Genomic DNA, 21,410 nt, shown 5'->3' with positions numbered 1-21,410 from the left:
ATAATTACCATTTTATAAATATAGCAATATTATAATATTGATAAATATATGAATATGTATTATTAAAAGACCCAGTTTGTGACAGCCATATATTATCTTTCATCAAAAATTAGTTAATTAAAAAAAATTAGTTAATATATTTCAAAATAACAGTAGAACTATTTAGCAATACATAATTTAACAATTTTTAATGTTAAATACAATTACTCTACTACCATGTCTCTGCACACCTGATTTCTTAATTCATCACTAGCCTGGCTGGAGTAATATTTCATGTAATTACTTCAGGTCTCTGCACACCTGATTTCTTAATTCATCACTAGCCTGGCTGGAGTAATATTTCATGTAATTACTTCAGGAAGGGGACCTGGGCAATATGCTCCTGTATCCTTGAAAGGGGACCTGGGCAATATGCTTCTGTACCCTTGCATATCTAAGAATATGTTACTTTTACATACGAGTGGCAACTAATAAGGGTTCAGAAATCTTAAGAACTCTTTTCCTTCAAATCTCCAAGGAGGCTGCTTCACTATCTTTTGGCATTAAATGTTCAAGAGAATAAGTCTTGTGGCCAGTTCAATTCATTCACTAACAAATGTTAAATGCACATTCATTGTGTCTCATGCAATCTAATGGATGCTGAGGATAAAATGAAGGAAAAAAACAGTTTTATCTTCATGGAATTTACAGTCTAACTGAGAAAGATAAAAAATAATGAAAACTGATAAATGTAATGAAGCCTGATATGTGAGAAAGTGATGAAGAGGAGAAAAATTGTGTTATCCATATGTCTATGCAAGTGTCATTAGAATCTTTCTGTCACATCTTCTTCCTGAAGGCTTGTTAGTTGATATAAGTAATCATCTCTAGTTCAGTGATACATCAATCTGGCCCTCAATCCAAAGCCAGAGAAACTGCATTTCATAGAAGAGTGAATTAGAGCTGACACTCTTTAATCTATTCTTTTCTCCACCGTGTTTGTTGCACATCCTGTTTATTCCATGAGAATGCTCCTTTTATCTAGTTTTCAGATTCAGTACAGTTTTTTTCCCCTCTATTTATAAAGTCTGTTGGTAATTTTAAATGGAATAAGAATGGAATGGAATTAGATCACTACTTTCACTTAGCTATCTTTAATCAAGTCCCAGACTTAGTCTTAGACATACCTTTTAAACGAAGTTTGTAAATAATCCATTTTGACAGTGTGTGTAGACTAAACTATTTTAATAACTACTTTAGAAATGAAATCATAAGACTATACTCTGCGATATATCAATGATAAGAAACTAATTAAATTTACTTTAAAATTATCTTAAATCACTTACTTCAAAGAATTGCTCTCAATTATAAATAAAAGATCTTTTATTTTTTTTAAAGTGATCAACTAATGAGGAAATACTGTAGAAATCTTAATAGCCTAGATTACTTTCTCTTTTTAATTCGCTAGCTCTTATCAAAAAAATTCTGCTTTTTTGTCCTCACATTAAGATATGTAAACTCTTACTTCCTTTGCTATGTACACAGCATTGTACCAAAATGACAAAGATTCAATTTACGATAATTTTGTATTTTCTATCAGGTAAAGAAAGCTGAGTGCAGAACAACTGATGCTTTTGAACTGTGATGTTGGAGAAGACTCTTGAGAGTCCCTTGGACTGCAAGGAGATTCAACCAGTCCATCCTAAAGGAAATCAGTCCTGGGTATACTTTGGAAGGACTGATGTTGAAGCTGAAACTCCAATACTTTGGCCACCTGATGTGAAGAGCTGACTCATTTGAAAAGAGCCTGATGTTGAGAAAGATTGAATGCAGGAGGAGAAGGGGACGACAGAGGATGAGATGGTTAGATGGCATCACCAACTCAATGGACATGAGTTTGGGTAAACTCCGGGAGTTGGTGATGGACAGGGAGGCCTGGCGTGCTGCGGTTCACGGGGTTGCAGAGTCGGACACAACTGAGCAACTGAACTGAACTGAACTGAAGTAATGGTGCAAGTTTTGTTGAACATAAAACTGTAACTGGTTTAGTGATTAGGCATTTTAACTTTTAAAAATGAAGTTCATTAAAAAGCTACAAATGTAAGCTCAAATATAATTACCTAAACATTTATAAGAATGTTTATACATTCTTATATTTTGAAAATTTATATAAGCTATCAAATATTGTTTCTACATGGTGCTGACAGTTCTTCACAATTCACATTTACACATATGTAGCATATCCCACATTCTTTCCCTTAATTACTCAACTGTAATTTCTTATATTTGAAGAAATATTTATTAACTAAAAAGTAATCTGAAAGCATATCATGTTCATTAAAGCCTTCTTTTGCTAGGGAGATGAACAAAAGCAAAAATAGATAAAGTCACACAATTCCAGCAACCACCAGAAGCCAGCAAGAACCATGTGGTCCTACCTTCAGGAGGTAAACTGTAGAGCTGGGCCACAGGTCCAGTCACAGGAATAACAGGTAACTGGAAATGGAAAGAACTTTTAATCGTTGGGAGTGGCAGGCGATTTTTAGGAAAGCATTTCCTCATTATCAGACTGGAGGTGTTGACAAGAGGATCAAGGGTCCTTACTGCCAAACATTCCTGTTTTATAAGAAAAGACAAAAAAAAGATAATGTGCCTTTGGTGAATAAGTGAAACAAGTTTATACTACTTCAGAAAATAATGTGTTAATAATTTTCAAAAGGCACATATCACAAAACCTAATATTTTTAACATAATTATAAAGTAGCTTTGACTAATCTGAAATATCTCTTTGTAAGAACCTCATATGGCAAATTTGGCAGCAATTTTCCTCACACATCCTAACTTAGCAGAAATCAGTACCATGTTTGGTTCCAGAACTCACCAAAGCACTAATACCTATGAGTGACTTAGGGAGCATTTCAGCAAGCCTAGGGCATAAAATAAAAATTTAATGGAAAAGAAAAAAAGAAGAAAAACTCATAAAGAAAGATGTAAGAAATAAAAAGGAATGTGCATTTAGTGAGCCTTTCTCAGAATTCTATAAGTTATCATGCAATAGCACCTCTAATAAATTAGCTGTTCGACTTAGAAAAGAATAGCCTGAATATCACAGTTTTAAGTTTTAAGAATTTAATTTACTATCCTGTTATCTAATCTTAAGAAGGGCTCTTGAATAGGACATTTGAAAGTATTTCATTTAACACTGTTATTATTGACAATTGACACTTAAATGGCTTTAAATGGCACTTTGATAACCTGTGCGATTTTCAACAGAAATCTTCACATCTGACCTGTCAATAGCTGAGAAACTAAGACTCAGAAGTGTGAAATGGCATAAACCATCACCCAATCTCTCCTCATATACTGTCTATTTTAGGAACAGTAAAAATAAGTGCATATGATTGATCTACAATAGAAAAAGCTGAGTTAACATAAAATGTGTATTCACATATCTTAACTACTCCCACAAAAAGATTAGTCGTCGTGTGTAAGACCAAGAGGGCACAATCAAGATGTTGGCTGGAATTTTCAAGAAGACAGATTTCATTCTAATAACTAGAGTCTTGTAAAAATAAAAGGGTTACTTTGCAACATCCCCACTCCCCATCATCGAGAGCCTTCTACAGATGCTAGAATACCGTTGAGAGGGTTTATGTGTACGATGGCTGGCAGAACCAGAATCCCTAACTCCAAGTTTCACTTTTGTACCTTCATTATTTGAAAATATTCTCTCCAGAACAAAGACACAGAGAACACTCACAAATAACATACCTCCCTTACCGGTCATAAAGGATTAATGAATATTTATGAAAGGAACATACAAAACTGAGTATAGATAACAGCACACCTTAGAAAATGTGGCTATATGGAATCCATTCCTGCCCAGGGAAGAGATTTATACATCTTCCTTCTACCTATGAGGGGAAAAAAAATCTCATCTTGCAGAGATAGACACTAAGTACTTTCTCGAACTTAGTCTAAGGTCACATGTGAGAAATGATTGTGCCTTTTGGTTTTCAAATTTTTTAAATATATTTATCATATTGTACTTTTAGAAACAGTAAGTTTTCTTAAGAACCAAATCCTATCATTAATAGATAATCATAATAACAGGAAGGAAATTAAAAACTTACTTGCGAAGTGTTATAAAGAATTTTCATCCCATTGGCATCAATAAATGCTTTTCTTCCCAACTTGATGTTTGTAACACTTTTTAAACTCTGTAAAATTCCTTTTCGAATGAGCATGTTTCTATGCCGATTATCATGGCGGTGCCAATCTACATAAATTGTTAAAAGGACTTGGACATATCCTCTGTCTACAGCTCTCCTGGCATTAGTTTCTTTAACAAAAGAAAATTGAAAAAGAATATTTTTAAAATAATAAAAGACATCGGTAAAGTCAAATTGAAAACATAACCATAATATTGTAATGAATTCTTATAATTCCTTTTTTCCAAGAAAAACTTTGGCAACCACATATTTCAATATTTTTAGCTAACAAAATAAATATGACAAGTTCCAGATAACAAAGTATAATTTTCTAGAAATCTGCCTATCTATTGTTTTGAGGTAAATAAATATCAAAATATCTTTAATACAATTAAGGTTGTATCTTTCCAAATGTTAATACTAATGAAACTTTCATATATTTTAAAACCTATTAATATACTAACTTTGATTACACCAAAAGGAATATATAAGCCTTTAACTTACTAGTTGTGACTCTGATTTTCTTAAAAGCCACTATCATTATTGCAACTTCCATTACAATATTTGTGTGAAATTAACTTTGTATGTTAGAACACTCTATTTATTTTGTGTCTAGAAGAGCTAGTTTGCTAAGGTGTGGCTATCAGGCAAAGCAAAGTAGCTCTTCCAAACATACAATAGAGGTACTAAAGACCTTTCACATAAGAAAGCACCCCTCCTACCCCATGAGTTTCTCTCAGTTCTCTAATATCAGAACATAATGTCTAAGACGGCATTAAGAAGTTTGTTGATCTCAGTGTCTTTACCTATGTTTTAGGTGTGTATTAGCACATTTAAAACTAGTACTGCAGGCAACTAAAAGCAGCACAGCCTTACTGCTGCATTATCTTAATGTTCATGCCATGAGCCTGGCATTTTGTAGGTAAATATAGATGAGGAAGAGACTGGTATTTCTAACCAAACAACCTCAGGTGAGTTGGTATTGCACATTCTCTTGCACTCTTATCATTGGAGCACCCAAGTGGTGCTGGGTGGCGATCTATAAAAAGTTCAAATAGTTTTAACTAATAATAGTTTCATGTCTTTTAAACAAATATATATATATATATAATTTTTGTTTACACTAGTTGGAATATATAAGCCTTTAGCTTACTAGCTTTTTAGTATCACCAACAATACTTAAAAGATATTACTATCATAATGTCTTAAAAGAATGATTCTCTTAAAAAACATTACACTTACTGAAACTCCTATCACAAACTGTGTTTCCAGTGGAATTCCCAAAAGCCTAAATGGTATTTATGAGAAATATTTAAGTTCTTCATTGAAGATTAAATAAGAAACCTGTCCATAACACACAGTGAGTGACCCTTAGTACACAGCTATCTGCAATCCAGAGTCATTCTACTTGTCAGTTACGTTTTTACCAGATATGTTTGCCTACCATCCTCCTCTGAAGGAGAAAAAGGGAGGGAGTAAAAGAAAGATTATTATTTAAAACTGAAGATATCAGCATTTCAATCATTTTAGGTTACTGATTTCTATAAATCCTTGAAACTCGTTTTAGTTTTTCCTGACTTAGAATTAGTGACTTTGTCATTAGTGATTCTACAAATTAGTAATAAGCTTTAATAAAAATTTAGCTTAATGGCTATTTTAATCTACTCTAAATCAAAAATATACACCTATATTAATTTAAAAATTAATGTTTAAACGCCTTGAACAACAAAGGCAGGGTGGACACATCAAAGCAAGGCTACAGATATTTCTGAAATTAATCCAAGTATCCTAATCTTGGTCTACAGTTTATCACATCATATATGAAAACAAAGCTATACAGCTAATCTAATTGAATACTACACATTTAAAGGACAAAACTGTCAACTGAATATAGCAGCTATAATACTAATACCTAAGGTTATTTTTTAATTTAACAAATCATTATCAAATATCAGATTTTCAATCAATTAATCATTTGTTACTATTCTTCTCATAATTCAAACTTAAGGGCAAGTTGGTCTCACCCTTGATAGACAGTTTTGGGGAAAAATAACATCAAAAGCCATCAACATAGATCTTTAGGATTGAATGTTATCATGGTTAAATACAATGTTAATTTAATCAACCAGTGAGAATGGGAGTGCTAAGAAAATTAATATTTAAAATATAGATACTGGGTATCACGGAGAGACAGATCCACATAATGTAGATGGTTACTCTCCAAAAGCAACATATGACACATTTCCTCCAACACTTCAATTTCAAAGATTAAAAAAACAATGTTTTAGTTTCTAAATGCATTCAATAAACTCTAAATTTACATTAAGCCACTTTTAATGTTACAAATCTGAATTTATGGTAGAAATAAAATTTCTAATAAGGAGGTTCTAATTGAAAATCATACATTTTATAGAGATAGTAGTTGTCAAAGATATTCTTCATAGTAAATGTTCTCAAGGCCATGTTATGGTCACTTTTTCAAAATGATACTATAGTATATTTACATGTTACTTTCCCCTATTAACAAGGCTTTATGTTTATATAAGTAATTTAGAGAAAGGAAGTTAATATACTTGAAGAAATTATATAAATATACTGATAAACAAGTTAGAGCTCAATAAACATAAATGATATTAGTTATACATCAATCAACTGCTCTAAAAGATAAAATCAACTTTGACGTTAAATTATTACGAACAAGCTTTATAACTGTTAACTAAATCTACATTTCCAGTTTCTTTAAAATAGCAGAATACTCAGAAAAACAGTATCTAGTATTTCTAGTATTTAAAAACTTACTTGATTTTAGCAATGCAGCAAGAGTGTCTAAAGCAACCCTGTCAACATGAGAAAACACAAACAACAACAAAACTAGTAAAATTAATCTACAATAGTAAAGTCACACAATCTTTTCAGATAAGTAATCAGTATCTACTCCAAATGTCATTCCTGGGATACTCAGTTACATATGGTGCCTCTCTGTATGCCTCACTTCCTTCAGGTTAAAATTGATTATGAGGAAATATCAACAAAGAAGCACCAGAAAATGTTTAAGAAAAGAAAAAGAAGAAAATTAACAATGTTTAAGTCTTCATATCAGAGGTTAGATGAATGGAATCATTGTACCTGTATCTCACTGGGCCAGAGTTCACAAAGGAATACTATTCTGACTGGGCCAGAGTTCACAATGGAATACTATTAACAATCAGACTCGGAGTCACAAAAAAATTAAAACAAAAACAAGTTTTAACAGAGGCTGTAACTACAAAATTCTATAGGTATTCATAGCTATCTGACTTCAAAGTATGTTAGTTCTATCAAGCAATAATCCTAACATTTACTGTGGTAACAAATGTAAAATATTTTGGAACAAGGAGATTAGAGAGAGGATGTATGAGCCCTTAACATTTTTCAGCCATATAGCACCAAAGAGAACAATGATTTAATTCATATCTCAAAAATTCTTACTGCCTATTAGAGCACTTAGATTTTCTCTGAACATAAATATGCAGTTACACACAGTGAAATCAATGCCATTCAGCACCTTTAAAAATACATATAACATCACTGTGGAAAACCTGTAATTCAAGTGCTATTTTAGAAATGAGTTACTGAAGAAATGGCACTTACTTTCAGCAACTTTAAAAATATAAGACTACATACCACAGTACCTCTTAGTAAGATTTCAATAAGGATAATTAATTTGCATATAAATATGTATACTGTCAAATTTAAGCATTTCACTCATCATTAAGGATTTGTTGAATGCCTACTAGATACCCACAGTAGCAGGTTCTTCATGGTTACAAAATTAGAAAATAAAATTAACTCTTACATAGATTATTTTACAATCTCGATAATGTAATAAAATGTACACATCTATGGAAAAGTAAAAAATTAAAACCAAAAATATCTACTCAAGAAAACAAAACTGAAAACAAGGGAATAAAATTAATAAAGCTGCACACCCATTAGTGGTACACATAGCATGATCAGATGACAACTTTTAAAATGACTTAGAAGATTTAGGACAGATATAGTTTTAAGATGGATACTGGTTCACAGTAAAACCTGAAACAATAATCTAGGACTAGGCACAAAAGTGCTCATTTATGATAAATGCTCATTATTGTTACCCTTTAGAGCAAGCCGTTAACAATTACACTTTGGTTTACTGACACAAATAAAGCAACCATATAAAACTTTATTTATGATAACATTTGGAAAATAAAAGCAAAAGTATATGCCCTAAAAAATATAAATTCATGTGACTAAATTCCTCAAAACAATGTGCAGTTTTGGTAATGGCATGTTAAAAGTAAATGAAAAGTATAAAATTAAAACAATTTTCCGAGCACTGATTCATCAGTAAGAAACTTTGCATAACCTTGTAATTAATTACACAGTAATATGCACTTAAGACTGTAAACTATCAGAATAAGGATGACTTTTAAATTGGTCAAAATTAAATACAGAACTAAATGGGCCTTCTAAGTTAAATGGCAATTTAGGGGAAAAAAATGGAAAGGAAGACTTCATTCAGTAAGACCTGACAAGTGCCAAAAATTGTCCTACATGTCTTGTACATGTTTTTTAGTTGTACGTGCTTTATAGTTTAACTTTTTTTTTAAATCCTAGTCTCTAGAATTGGCACATTTTATGAATAAAGACACTAAAGATTTCAGAATATAATATGCCTAGGGTCACATAAAAACTAAGTGAGATGAAAATGACTAAAATGGTTGCTGAGAAAGAAAATTATGAAATCAGAAGTGTCAGTCTCCTCTACAAAGATATGTTGAAGTCCTAACCCCTAGCACCGCAGAATGTGGCCTCATCTGGAAACAAGATCTTTGCAGATATAATTAAGATGAAGTCATGCTAGAATAGACTGCTCTTAATTCATCAAGGCTGATGCTCTAGTAAAAAGAGCGAAGACTATTCGAAGACAGACACACAAGGAGAGAACACCATATGAAGACAGAGTCAGATGCTGAAATGTTGCAGCTACAAGCCAAGGAAACACTAAAGACTCCCAGCAAACCATCGAAAGCTAGGGACAAAGAGGGGTTCTCCCCTACAGGCAACAAAGGGAACACTGGCCCTGTTGACAAGTTGATTCTGAACTTCAGCCTCCAGAGACAATAAATTTCTAATATTAGAAAAAATACTAAAGAAAAATCTCATAATAGTTGTGTAGGATAGATTTTCCTAAACAAGACAAAATCCAGAAGCCAACACTCTTCTAGAGCCACCCTCTCCTCCCCACATCCCACCTTCTAGGTCATCACAGAGCATCAGCCTGGGCTCTTGCATCATATAATAACTTCCCACTTGCTATCTATTTTACACATAATGGTGTATATATGTCAGTGCAATGCTGCTTGTTCAATTCATCCCACCCTCTCCTTCCCCTGCTGTGTCCACAAGTTCTCCACATCTCTGTCTCCATTCCTTCCCCACAAATATGTCCATCAGTACCATTTTTCTAGATTCCATATACATGGATTAATACGCAATATTCATTTTTCTCTGACTTCCTTCACTTTTTACTTAACAGGCTCTAGGTTCATCCAGCTCACTACTCAAATCTGTCCCTTTTTATGGCTGAATAATATTGCACTGTATGTATGTACTCCATCTTCTTTATGCATTCATGTCTTAATGTATATCTAGGTTGCTTCCATGTCCTGCTACTGTAAATAGTGCTGCAATGAATATTGGGGTACATGTGTCTCTTAGAATCTGGTTTTCTCAGGGTATATGCCTAGTAGTAGGGTTTCTGGGTCATATGGTATTAATAGATTAATTCCTAGTTTTTTTAAGAGTCTCCATACTCTTCTCCATTATGGCTGTTATCAGTTTACATTCCCACCAACAGCTCAGGAGTGTTCCCTTTTCCCCACACCCCCTCCAGCGATTTACTATTTGTAGATTCTTTGATGATGGTCATTCTGACTGGTGTGAGGTGATACGTCATTACAGTTTTGATTTGCATTTCTCTAATTTAAAAGTTTAAAAATCTTAAGAGCACTTTCAGAAACATCTTTCTCCCTGCTAGCAGTTACGTACAACACATGTGAACCAAAGAAAAGTGCTCTGACATTTTCTAAGCCTTATGCTATATGTTTTTTTCTTGATGCTTATTCTTCACACTGGCAAAACTGGGATATACACCTAATTCCTTCTTCCCATCATGCCTGTTCCATAGCTCCACTAGATTAAAAGAAATTATGAAGTTTGGTGTAAAGTCATCTAGATAGTCTCACCAAGATGTTATTTTAAAGATATTTTTAAAAACTTCAGCACAGAGGAATTTCTGAAATTCTATGTCACTTATAAGTCTGTGTGAATTTATAATATAGTCACCAAAAAGTTACAGAAAAATATTTATTGAAATGCACATTTTTTAATTAGAATTTCTCAGCACCAATATTTTATACTTCCTCATATATTTTTCCAATCTTCCTAAGTCCTACACAGAGTAACACAGCTAACAATGGCTTTAAAAACAGTTTATGGCTTATTCATTTAAGAGCAGTGAAGAAGGAAAAGCTTAAGCCCCAGGTACTCATAAAGTTATTTAAGTTGGGAGGTCAATCCTTGCAATTACCTCCAAACCTATGTGTGCTAATTTGCTCAGTCATGTGTGACTCTTTGCAACCCTATGGACTGTAGCCTGACAGGCTCCTCTGTCCATGGGGATTCTCCAGGCAAGAATACTGGAGTGGGTTGCCATGCCTTCTTCCAGGGGATCTTCCCAACTCAGAGATCAAACCTACATCTCCTGCACTGGCAGGCAGACTCCTTACCGTTAGCACAACAAGGGATGCCCCTCCAAACCTATAGGGAAACTCAAAATGACAGAGTTACAATAAATTCAGAGTTGCTTCCTGTAAATTAACAATGTTTAAATCCAAAACCTAAAATTGGAAAGGAAAGGAAGTCTGAAAGGGAAGCATCACTCTTCAAACATAAATAATAATCCTCAATCTTCTTCAACTAAATGAAGGGTACTATTTAAGGACAGGAAGAACTGTGACACATAAATGCTCTAGATGTTGAGATTGTTTAATTATGGGGGGAGACCCTATGATTATTCAAAATAATAAAGGAATCATGATACAGATGTCTAATCAATGAATGTTTATCCTTTTTAAAGTAAAGTTAAAAACAGGTGTTCTTTTTAAAACACAGAGAAAAGAATGAAGGGATAATTTAGATAATGACATTCCTTTCTCACAAGTTTAGACCCACTGATTTCTACACGGTTTTAGAAATATATCATGTTGTATATTATAAAGATACTTGTAAAATGTTCTTATCTCCTAGGAACATTTTATATTAGATTTGGTAATGGGTTATAATAGGTTAATTTAGATCTTAAGTAGATCATAGTCATTAGATAAAAATTAATTATGAAGTACTTTAAACATCAAAAAGAGGAAAGGCATAAAAATTTTAAAGATAAAGAATATATTTTTGATAGTAACTAGGATTCATTCATCCACATTACACTGCTTACCTAAACTAATTACACTGCATTAATATAGGCACTGTGCTAATTACAGGAATTACCTAAACCCTCAAAACAATCTTATGATGTAGGCGCCAATACTACTATTTTACAATAGAAAACTGGGACATAAAAAGTTAGGTAACTGGGGCCTCCCTGGTGGCTCAGTGGTGAAGAATCTGCCTGCCACGGCAGGAGACATTGGTTCAATCCCTGGTCTGGGAAGATCTCACATGCTGCAGAACTAACCCCATGTGCCACAACAATTAAGCCTGTGCTCTACAGCCCTGGAGCTGCAACTCCTGTGCCCACATGTCACTACTACTGAAACCCATGTGCACCAGAGCCCGTGTTCTGCAACAGGAGAAGCCACCGCAGTGAGAAGCCCACACACCACAAATAGAGAGTAGTTTGTGCAGCAATGAAGATACAGCACAGCTATAAATACTTTTTTTTTTTTAAGTTAGGTAACTTCATATCATGAAGCCAGTGAGTGACAAAGCTAACATGTAAATCCAGTTTCTGCCTGCTTCCAGAATCCATTCACTACACCTATTCTGGAAGTTGGTCTTACTAATTGTGATATAATCATTTTCTTTTATCTTGTCACATTTCATCAGATGCTCTAAGACTGTATAATCCTTATATAAGTAAATATGCCACCATCCCACCGAATAATAAATAATTAAATGTGCAAGTAAGCATCCATTTTCAAGAAGGGAACAAGCTAAATATTTGACCTTTATTAAGAAAGGGTGAAAAGACTGGGTATGTTCTGAACCTAATTCATTGTAAAATTTAGCCTATGAATAGTTGATGCAGACAAGTTTTCCCTTATAAAAGATTCACAACTAACAGAAGTAAAAAGAATGAGAAAATTAGAAAACTCATTATTTCGCACATTTTTAAGAAATAATGGATCTAAGCAATGTCATGAAATATTGCTAAGTGATTAGGTGAAAGAAGATGGACCACTTCAACTCGACAATTTTAAGTAATGCAAAACAGAGACCCAGCACCACCTATGAAATATTCTGATAATTAAAAAAAAAAAATCTAATCAAGCCTCAAGCTCCATCAGTCTACAAAAAAATTTGAAAGTATACCTACAAGTTAAAAGACCCCAGGATATAGTTATCTTAATCTTGCAACATTCTGTAAAATGTCACCCAGGTCCTTCACCAAGTAAATCAGAAACAAAAAAACAGAGGGACAGGGAATAGTTACTGACTGCAAAAGATTACAAGACTTATCAATCAAACAGAATGTAGAAGAGCTCTTATTTCAATCCTGATTTGAACAAGACAACTGTAAAAAAAAAAAAAAAAAAAAAAGACATTTCTTAGATATTCAGAAGATATTACATGATCTTAAAGAATTATTAATATTGTTGAACAAAGAAATGATACTTTGGTAACACTAAAAGAAAAAACTATCTGATAGCAATAATACTTAAGAATTAACAGAATAAATCTCATGGCTGATATTTGCTTTAAAATACTGGTAGGAGGGAGACTTCCTATATTTTTCCTGAGACTTCCTGAGGACTTCCCTGGTGGCTCAGACAGTAAAAGCGTCTGTCTACAATGTAGTAGACCCGGGTTTGATGCCTGGGTTGGGAAGATCCCCTGGAGAAGGAAATGGCAACCCACTCCAGGACTATTGCCTGGAAAATCCCATGGACAGAGGAGCCTAGTAGGCTACAGTCCATGGGGTCGCAAAGAGTCGGACATGACTGAGCGACTTCACTTCACTTCAGGAGGGAGACAAAGAAGGGAAAGGTGAAATTTAAATTGAAGAATGTTGACACTTGTTGAAATTGACTGATGGGTATATCAGGGTTCATTATTCTATTTGTGTGTAGATTTGGAAATTTCCTAAATATAATGAGGAATAATAAACTGTGGAAAACTCTTCAAGAGATGGGAATACCAGACCGCCTGACCTGACTCTTGAGAAATCTGTACGCAGATCAGGAAGCAACAGTTAGAACTGGACATGGGGAGAAGGAAATGACAATCCACTCCAGTGTTCTTGCCTGGAGAATCCCAGGGACAGGGGAGCCTTGTGGGCTGCCATCTATGGGGTCGCATAGAGTCGGACATGACTGAAGCCACTTAGCAGCAGCAGCAAAGGTCATGGAAGCCTGGGTGCTGCAGTCCATGGGGTCGCAAAGAGTAGGACACAACTGAGTTCAGCAACAGCAAATTGGAACTATATTGTAGAGCACCTTAAAAAGAAGGAAGACATTTATCCTTTTTGTTCTGTTGCTGTTGATGAGCAGGATTAAGAGGGACAAATCAAGAACAAAGAAGTAATGGAAAATTCTGTGAGTTTCAGTATCTTGCCAGTCCCATACATCTATGCTAGAGACAAATATCAACACACAACTGAAAATGTTTAGGACTTAACAGTTTATAAAGTGCTTTAATGTTCATGAAATAAACATGAAACAAATTAAACAAATCTTTACAAAAAAAAATAAAAGAACTGGACATGGAACAACAGACTGGTTCCAAATAGGAAAAGGAGTACGTCAAGCCTGTATATTGTCACCCTGATTATTTAACTTCTATGCAGAGTACATCATGAGAAATGCTGGACTGGAAGAAACACAAGCTGGAATCAAGACTGCAGGAGAACTCGAAATAACCTCAGATATGCAGATGACACCACCCTTATGGCAGAAAGTGAAGAGGAACTCAAAAGCCTCTTGATGAAAGTGAAAGAGGAGAGTGAAAAAGTTGGCTTAAAGCTCAACATTCAGAAAACGAAGATCATGGCATCTGGTCCCATCACTTCATGGCAAATAGATGGGGAAACAGTGGAAACAGTGTCAGACTTTTTTTTTTTGGGCTCCAAAATTACTGCAGATGGTGACTGCAGCCAAGAAATTAAAAGATGCTTACTCCTTGGAAGAAAAGTTATGACCAACCTAGATAGCATATTGAAAAGCAGAGACATTACTTTGTCAACAAAGGTTTGTCTAGTCAAGGCTATGGTTTTTCCTGTGGTCATGTATGGATGTGAGAGTTGGACTGTGAAGAAAGCTGAGCGCCGAAGAATTGATGCTTTTGAACTGTGGTGTTGGAGAAGACTCTTGAGAGTCCCTTGGACTGCAAGGAGATCCAAACAGTCCATTCGAAAGGAGATCAGCCCTGGGTGTTCTTTGGAAGGAATGATGCTAAAGCTGAAAGTCCAGTACTTTGGCCACCTCATGCGAAGAGTTGACTCATTGGAAAAGACTCTGATGCTGGGAGGGATCAGGGGCAGGAGGAGAAGGGGACGACAGAGGATGAGATGGCTGGATGGCATTACTGACTCGATGGATGTGAGTTTGAGTGAACTCCGGGAGTTGGTGATGGACAGGGAGGCCTGGCATGCTGCGATTCACGGGGTCACAAAGAGTCAGACATGACTGAGCGACTGAACTGAACTGAACTGAATGTGTGTACTTTGTTTTAAACAAACCAATTGTAAAAGGGCATTTTGAGATAACTAGAGAAGAGTAGACACACAGAATTTTTGATTGTGTTAAGCAATCAATAAATTTGTTGAGTACAATTATAGTATTATGGTTATGTTCAGGTCCTTATTTAGCTGAGTTACATAAAGAAGTATTTAGGGGAAAATGAGAAAATACTTGGTACTTGCTTACAGAAACTCATATATATGTAAATAACATCCTGGATTTGCTTAGAAATACTTTAGGAAACATAAATAAAAGTATGGAGGGGGAACAAATGAAACAAAAATGGCAGAATGTTAATAATTGTGGAATATAATAAGTAATTAATATAAATAATTCAAGATAATTAGTTTAACACAATGTAAATGCTATATTTGTTTGAAAAATTCCAAAATAATTTTTTTAAAAGAATGATGATTAATATGGCTCAAGAAAGCACTAAATATAATGAAATAACTGAAAATGCTTTAAAGTCTGAGGTTGAAAGACACACAAACGAATGTATCTATCTATATATATATATTTGTGGGTGTATGTATATATATGTACATATATACACACAAACATAAATATACATATATGTAATATATATTTTGAGACATACATACATATATACATATCTCAAATAAGAAAAAGAATGACATTATTTGACAAAAAAAATATATAAATTTAAAATATATCCAGATAATTGTTAGAATGAAGGAAATGGTCATTAAAAGATTATAAAATTGGGTAGGGAATATAGTAGGCATTCAATAAATGTTTCTGAATGAGTGATACTCTGTAAAGGTCTTTTTTCCTATTATAGTATCTAGGAATATTCAAAGTCTAAATTTCTATAACAGTATAAATTCAGTTTTCTAATTCTGATATATTTCTGAAGATAAAACTTTATACTAAAGAAAATCTTTATCATAATTAAATCACTATTTAAGAACTAAGAAAGGACCCTAGATACAATTGAACTCAATCATCTCACTGTACAGATTAAGATGATAAGGCCCAAAATAACAAAGGGTATACTTTTATTTACACTTAAAATATTTACTCACTTCATAAGATTGGAATTCTTCTTACTAAATGGTCCGATGATTTTAAACATCAGTTCCACAACTCCATTTTTCCCTAAAGATACAGAATTCACAGCTGGGAAGCGGAAAAAAAGATGTAAAGTGATTTAAAAACCTCAGTGGATAGAAATGTTTATACATGTGGCACACGGCCGAAAAACATATACAAACTGTTTAGTAAATGTGAACTCTAAGTCTCTCATAAAGTCCACCTTAGTTGATACTTCAAAGGCATGCCAATGGGAAGATGAAGTGGGAAAAGAAGTAAATAAATTATGAAAGTTCCTAGAAGTTGTGAATTCTTTCAAATATAGGGAACTGCCCAAAAGCAACAACAAATCAGATCTGCAGGTCAGATTTTAGATGCAAGTCAGATCTAAGAGCACTACAGGAAAGATGGCTGTGGCCTAGGTGAAAAGTAATGAGGACCTTAATTAAAGCGACTGCAGTAGGCAAAAACAGGTCACAACTTTAGACAGAACATGCAAACAATTACCTAACCAGAAAACTGGGCCTAACATTTTCAGTCTTGGAAGAAATATTATTTAAAAATTATAGATACACCATTTGCTAGCCTCCTGGTGCTTAATGAAATAAAATGCCCTAAAAATGTAGTTCCTAAAGTTTTGTATGACAATTTTAATTTCCTCTGTATCTGCTTATCGCTCCATTATCACTTCTAATTCTAATCTGTTTTGTCTTTCTTTTTCCTTAATTAGGGAATTCAGTGGTTCATCTATTTTTAATCCAATTGTTTCATTCTTTAATGAATTTTTTTAAATTTTATAATGTATTTTTTTCTATTTCATTCTCTACTTTCCTTATGTTTATTGCTCTGTTCCTAATTTCTTTATAAATAGAATTCATTAATTTCCTTATGCTCTTTTTAATTATATAAGTGTGAATTATTTAAGTGTTCAAAACTATTTTTCTGTGAGCACACCTTTAGATATACTTTCAAAGTATAGATACTGATAACAGATAAATACACACACATACATACAAACCTACCACTGAGATTATCATTACTTTGCAATGATGTTCTTATAATAAAATGTACTCTACAATCTCAATGTCAAGCGTCTTGTTAACATTCCAATCTCATATCCATAGTCAGGAAATAGAAAATCCACACTTCGGGGGTTGGGACCTAATATTATATTAGTGAGAGACAGAGAGTGAGAGAGAGAAAGAGTATATGTGGATGTGTGTGTGTGTGTGTCTGTGTGTGTGTTGTGAGACACTTCATCTGGGAGGGTGGGTGTGGGCATGGGTGTATGTGTGTGTTTATGTTGGGAGACACTTTATCTGAGGCTACCTCTCCATGTGAATGTGTATGTGTGTGTGTTGTGAGACACTTCATCTGAGAGAGTTGGTGTGGGCGTGGGTGTGTGTGTGTATTTATGTTGGGAGACACTTCATCTGAGGCAATCTCTCTGATCACTGCTCTCTACAGCTTCCTCAGAGGCTCCTGTCCTATTATTTTTGGTTCTGCTACTTCCCTATAGATTGCTAAAGATAATTAGCTCCAGGTGTCTATGCCACTGCTTTCCTTCCTTCTCAGTTTTCCTCTCATCTGTAATAATCCAAATAGGCGCAGCAGTTTTTCCAGTTGTCAATACTCGGTTATTCTTCAACATCTTTTCCACAGGCTGCCTACTCATCAGCCTCACTACATACCTTTACAAATGGGGGAATTAAGGAGAATTCTTAAGACTTTGTCAACTCACCTTCTTACATACATCACCTTTGAGGGAGTGGTTAGAATTACAAAGAGCCATATTAAATATTCTCGTTCCTTGTCCACAACTTTTAGAGATTTATGGAGTTAAAGTACTTTAAAATTTTCATTTTGTGTTAATGTGACAACATCGAGCTAACTAAAAGCTGCTCTGAAATACTTACAGTTGGCAGAATATACTCGTAAAAGCTGAAGACAAGGCAAAACCAAGCGATGATTCTGCAAATTCTGTTTGACCAAATTCAGAGTTATATTTAGAGCTCCATTAATTCTAGCTTTCACTCCAAATTTTTTGTCTGTTTAAAAATAAATGAACAAACATAATTTATTCCTATGTAACTTCTGAATAAAATTAAAATGTCATAATACTATGAATGCATATTATCAACTACTAATATAAAGTTGACCTGAAATAACTAAAGCTGTAATCATTTTCTTATATATTTTAATACTTCTTACCCTTTTAAAACATGGCTTGAAAGAAAGAGTAAGGGGCAGGCAGGATGACAGGGCAGGGCAACAGAGGCTGGAGTGGCCCAACACAAACTATTACTGAAAGGAATAACTTAACTGATTTACCCTACACAGGAAAGTCTCTCCAGCTTAACACAGTCAAAGGAATGCCATCACATGGTTAAAGAAATTGGAAAGAATCTAAATATACATTACCAACATTATTTACTTAATATTAACTGTACTGTTTTCAGACTTAGAATATGCATACATGCATACTAAGTCACTTTAGTAGTGACTCTTTGCAACCCTATGGACTGTAACCCACCAGACTCCCTGCCAATGGGATTCTCCAGGCATTAGAATACTGGACTGGGTTGCCATGCCCTCCTCCAAGGGATCTTCCTGACCCAGGGATTGAATTTGAGTATTCTATGGCTCCTGCATTGCAGGCAGATTTGTTATTGCTGAGCCACTGCGGAAGCCCAAAAGAATATAATGAAAAAATGAACAGCTTATTAGAAAATAATCTAAAAAATATTATCAAATAAATTTCTAGAGGGAGCTAATTCTTAACAAAGAAAAGGAAGAAAAGAAAGTTCTTGATTTTTATTATTAGGAAGAGATTAAAATAGTAAAAAAAAAATCTGGACAACAAGAATTTGAGAATGTTAGGATTTTTAACAAAGAAAGTAAGCAAGACTAGCAAGCAAAGTTATTTCATCAACAGAAAATGTAAATCAAAAAACCTAATATTCTTAAGGGAAAATTATTCTCAGCCCATAAGGGAAAAGAAAAAAAATAAAAATCACCCAAGAAATTCAAATATAATTCAATAATATAAAAATGTAAAACTAGGACAACAGCAAAAATAAAGGAAACAGCAAAAATTTAGAAGTATAGAGGAAAATATTAAAAGAGCTACAACTTACAAGGGACATTAAAGAAATAAAAATATAAATTAAACAATATCTTAATTTAAGCACAAGAAAGATAATGAAAGCTTTATGCTTTAGTGAAAAGCACAGGAAAGATAACCTGGTTTTAAATACAGGAGGAAGCATGATATAACAATATTCACCAATACAAAAAGGTTTTCTCATTTTATTTTTCGTTTTCAACAAAAATTTCAGAAAGCAGCCCTTAAATCTCAAATACCAGAGTTTAAAAGTATAAGAAAGAGCTAACATGTTTCTTAAATAAACTGAATATATGTTTAAGTCTTAAGGTCCGTAAGATACCTGAAAAATTAAAGTCATCTCAGGGATACCTTAAGACAATGATTATTAACAGTATTATTTAAATATTCATACAATACAAAAAGATATGCATGAAATACACATAAGTATACAAACTGCATACACATTTTCAGACACTTTTTAGAAAAAGCACTTTAGCCAAATACTTTAAAGTTTAAAAACACAAGGCAATGGCAGAACTGTTAAAAAATCACTACTCAAGAGTTTAGAGAGTCATTTTAATCTCTGTGCAGACAGACAACTCTACACTGAGCTTAGGTTCTAGTCAAAGAATGCTTTTCTCTTTTAACATAATCTAAATCAGCTTCCTCCTTTGTTTTATAGCCTATGTTTTCTCAATTTGTAGTTTCCAATATTTTGTATGTCTTACTATTGTAATAAATCAGTCTTACAATTTTTTATATCTCTTTTGATCTTAACTAGCTTGTCAGCTTTTTAAGCACTGAGACATGACTATCACTATTGGTTGGTCATAGTGATGACCAACCAAACTCATGTCCATCACTGACTCAATGGACATGAGTTTGAGCAAACTCAGGGAGGTAGTGAAGGACAGGGAAGCCTCACGCTGCAATTCATGGGGTCACAAAGAGTCGGACATGACTTAACGACTGACCAACAATGAAAAGAAAACATGTCTTATACCCATGCTCCTCAAAGCATTCCCACGCACACTCCCTCCTTCTAGCCTCAACAATATCCATGTTATGTGTATCCTTTATAACATATACATGCCAGAAACACACACACACCAAGACACATTTCTGATTCTGAGACACTTTTGTCTTCCTTTTTCCATCACATGCAATAGAAATATGTGGGAATTTAGGATCCTCAATTCGTGCAGGTCACTAGTTGACTATAAAAAGCATTCCTAACTAAGGCTAAGAATAAGCAGTAACATTTTAGATTTTAAAGTTTACCAGTTTCAAGGCACACAGAACCAAAGTAAAAAAAGTAGTTCCACCTGATAGTCATGCAAGTGAAATCCTTACCTTTTGGTCCAATCTTTGCAAGAATGGAATGAATCTGAACCATTAACTCCTCATTCAGGGGCGATTCTTTGCTGGCATTCATAAGTAACTGTAATAATATTTGTGAACCACCTTTGGAGACCAAGAAACTCGCTCTTCGACCTCCACCTAAAAAGTTTTTTGAAAGAAATCTGTTCAAACCACAAATTCTTCCATAATATATTAGATATCACACCTTGTTACCATTCAAGTAAAAGTGATGACTTTAGAAAGCAAACAAATAAGATCAAAATATTTATATTAATTAAAAAGTAGCACAGACAGTAAATAAACACTGATGCAAAACTCATGTTCAAGGCTGTAAACCACATGGGTTTGAGGGACACTGGAAGATATCAAATACAAAGCAACAACAAAGAGTATGACATTTTGGCTTCCAAATTCCAATACTCAGAATAGCCTCTGTATGAGAATCAGAAAATTCCAAATACTTGTATATTTTTGATCATTATTTACAAATAGAAATAGACCAAAGGAAACAAAAACTTACCTGCTGACACCAGCTCAACAAGAATGCTCAAGATATTAAGTGTAGTTTGAAGATCTTTTGTGTTCTGAAATAAAGTTTATTTGCTTTATTAAAACATTATAAATCTGTGATTCCCAAACTTCTCTCTGTTGGGAACTACCTACATTTACAGATGACCTCTTTGGTTTCTCTAAGAATAAATGTATTTA

At 33.9% G+C, this 21,410-nt stretch overlaps 1 protein-coding gene across 5 annotated transcripts in view; it reads right to left on the bottom strand.

The window, feature by feature from the left end:
* AGTPBP1 (ATP/GTP binding carboxypeptidase 1) overlaps positions 1-21,410 on the bottom strand; it is a 192,810-nt gene that overhangs the window by 113,831 nt on the left and 57,569 nt on the right. For all 5 annotated transcript variants that reach the window (XM_070375389.1, XM_070375391.1, XM_070375390.1 and 2 more), the window contains 7 exons: positions 21,223-21,286; positions 20,694-20,840; positions 18,151-18,282; positions 16,228-16,321; positions 6,990-7,027; positions 4,113-4,321; positions 2,418-2,595 (listed from right to left, as the gene is read on the bottom strand). In XM_070375389.1, the coding sequence (XP_070231490.1) occupies positions 2,418-2,595; positions 4,113-4,321; positions 6,990-7,027; positions 16,228-16,321; positions 18,151-18,282; positions 20,694-20,840; positions 21,223-21,286 (862 nt within the window). The remainder of the gene's footprint in view (positions 1-2,417; positions 2,596-4,112; positions 4,322-6,989; positions 7,028-16,227; positions 16,322-18,150; positions 18,283-20,693; positions 20,841-21,222; positions 21,287-21,410) is intronic.

Source organism: Bos mutus, chromosome 8, assembly GCF_027580195.1.
Source record: "Bos mutus isolate GX-2022 chromosome 8, NWIPB_WYAK_1.1, whole genome shotgun sequence".
Lineage (NCBI taxonomy): Eukaryota > Metazoa > Chordata > Mammalia > Artiodactyla > Bovidae > Bos > Bos mutus.
This window is presented reverse-complemented; position numbering and strand designations above follow the sequence as displayed.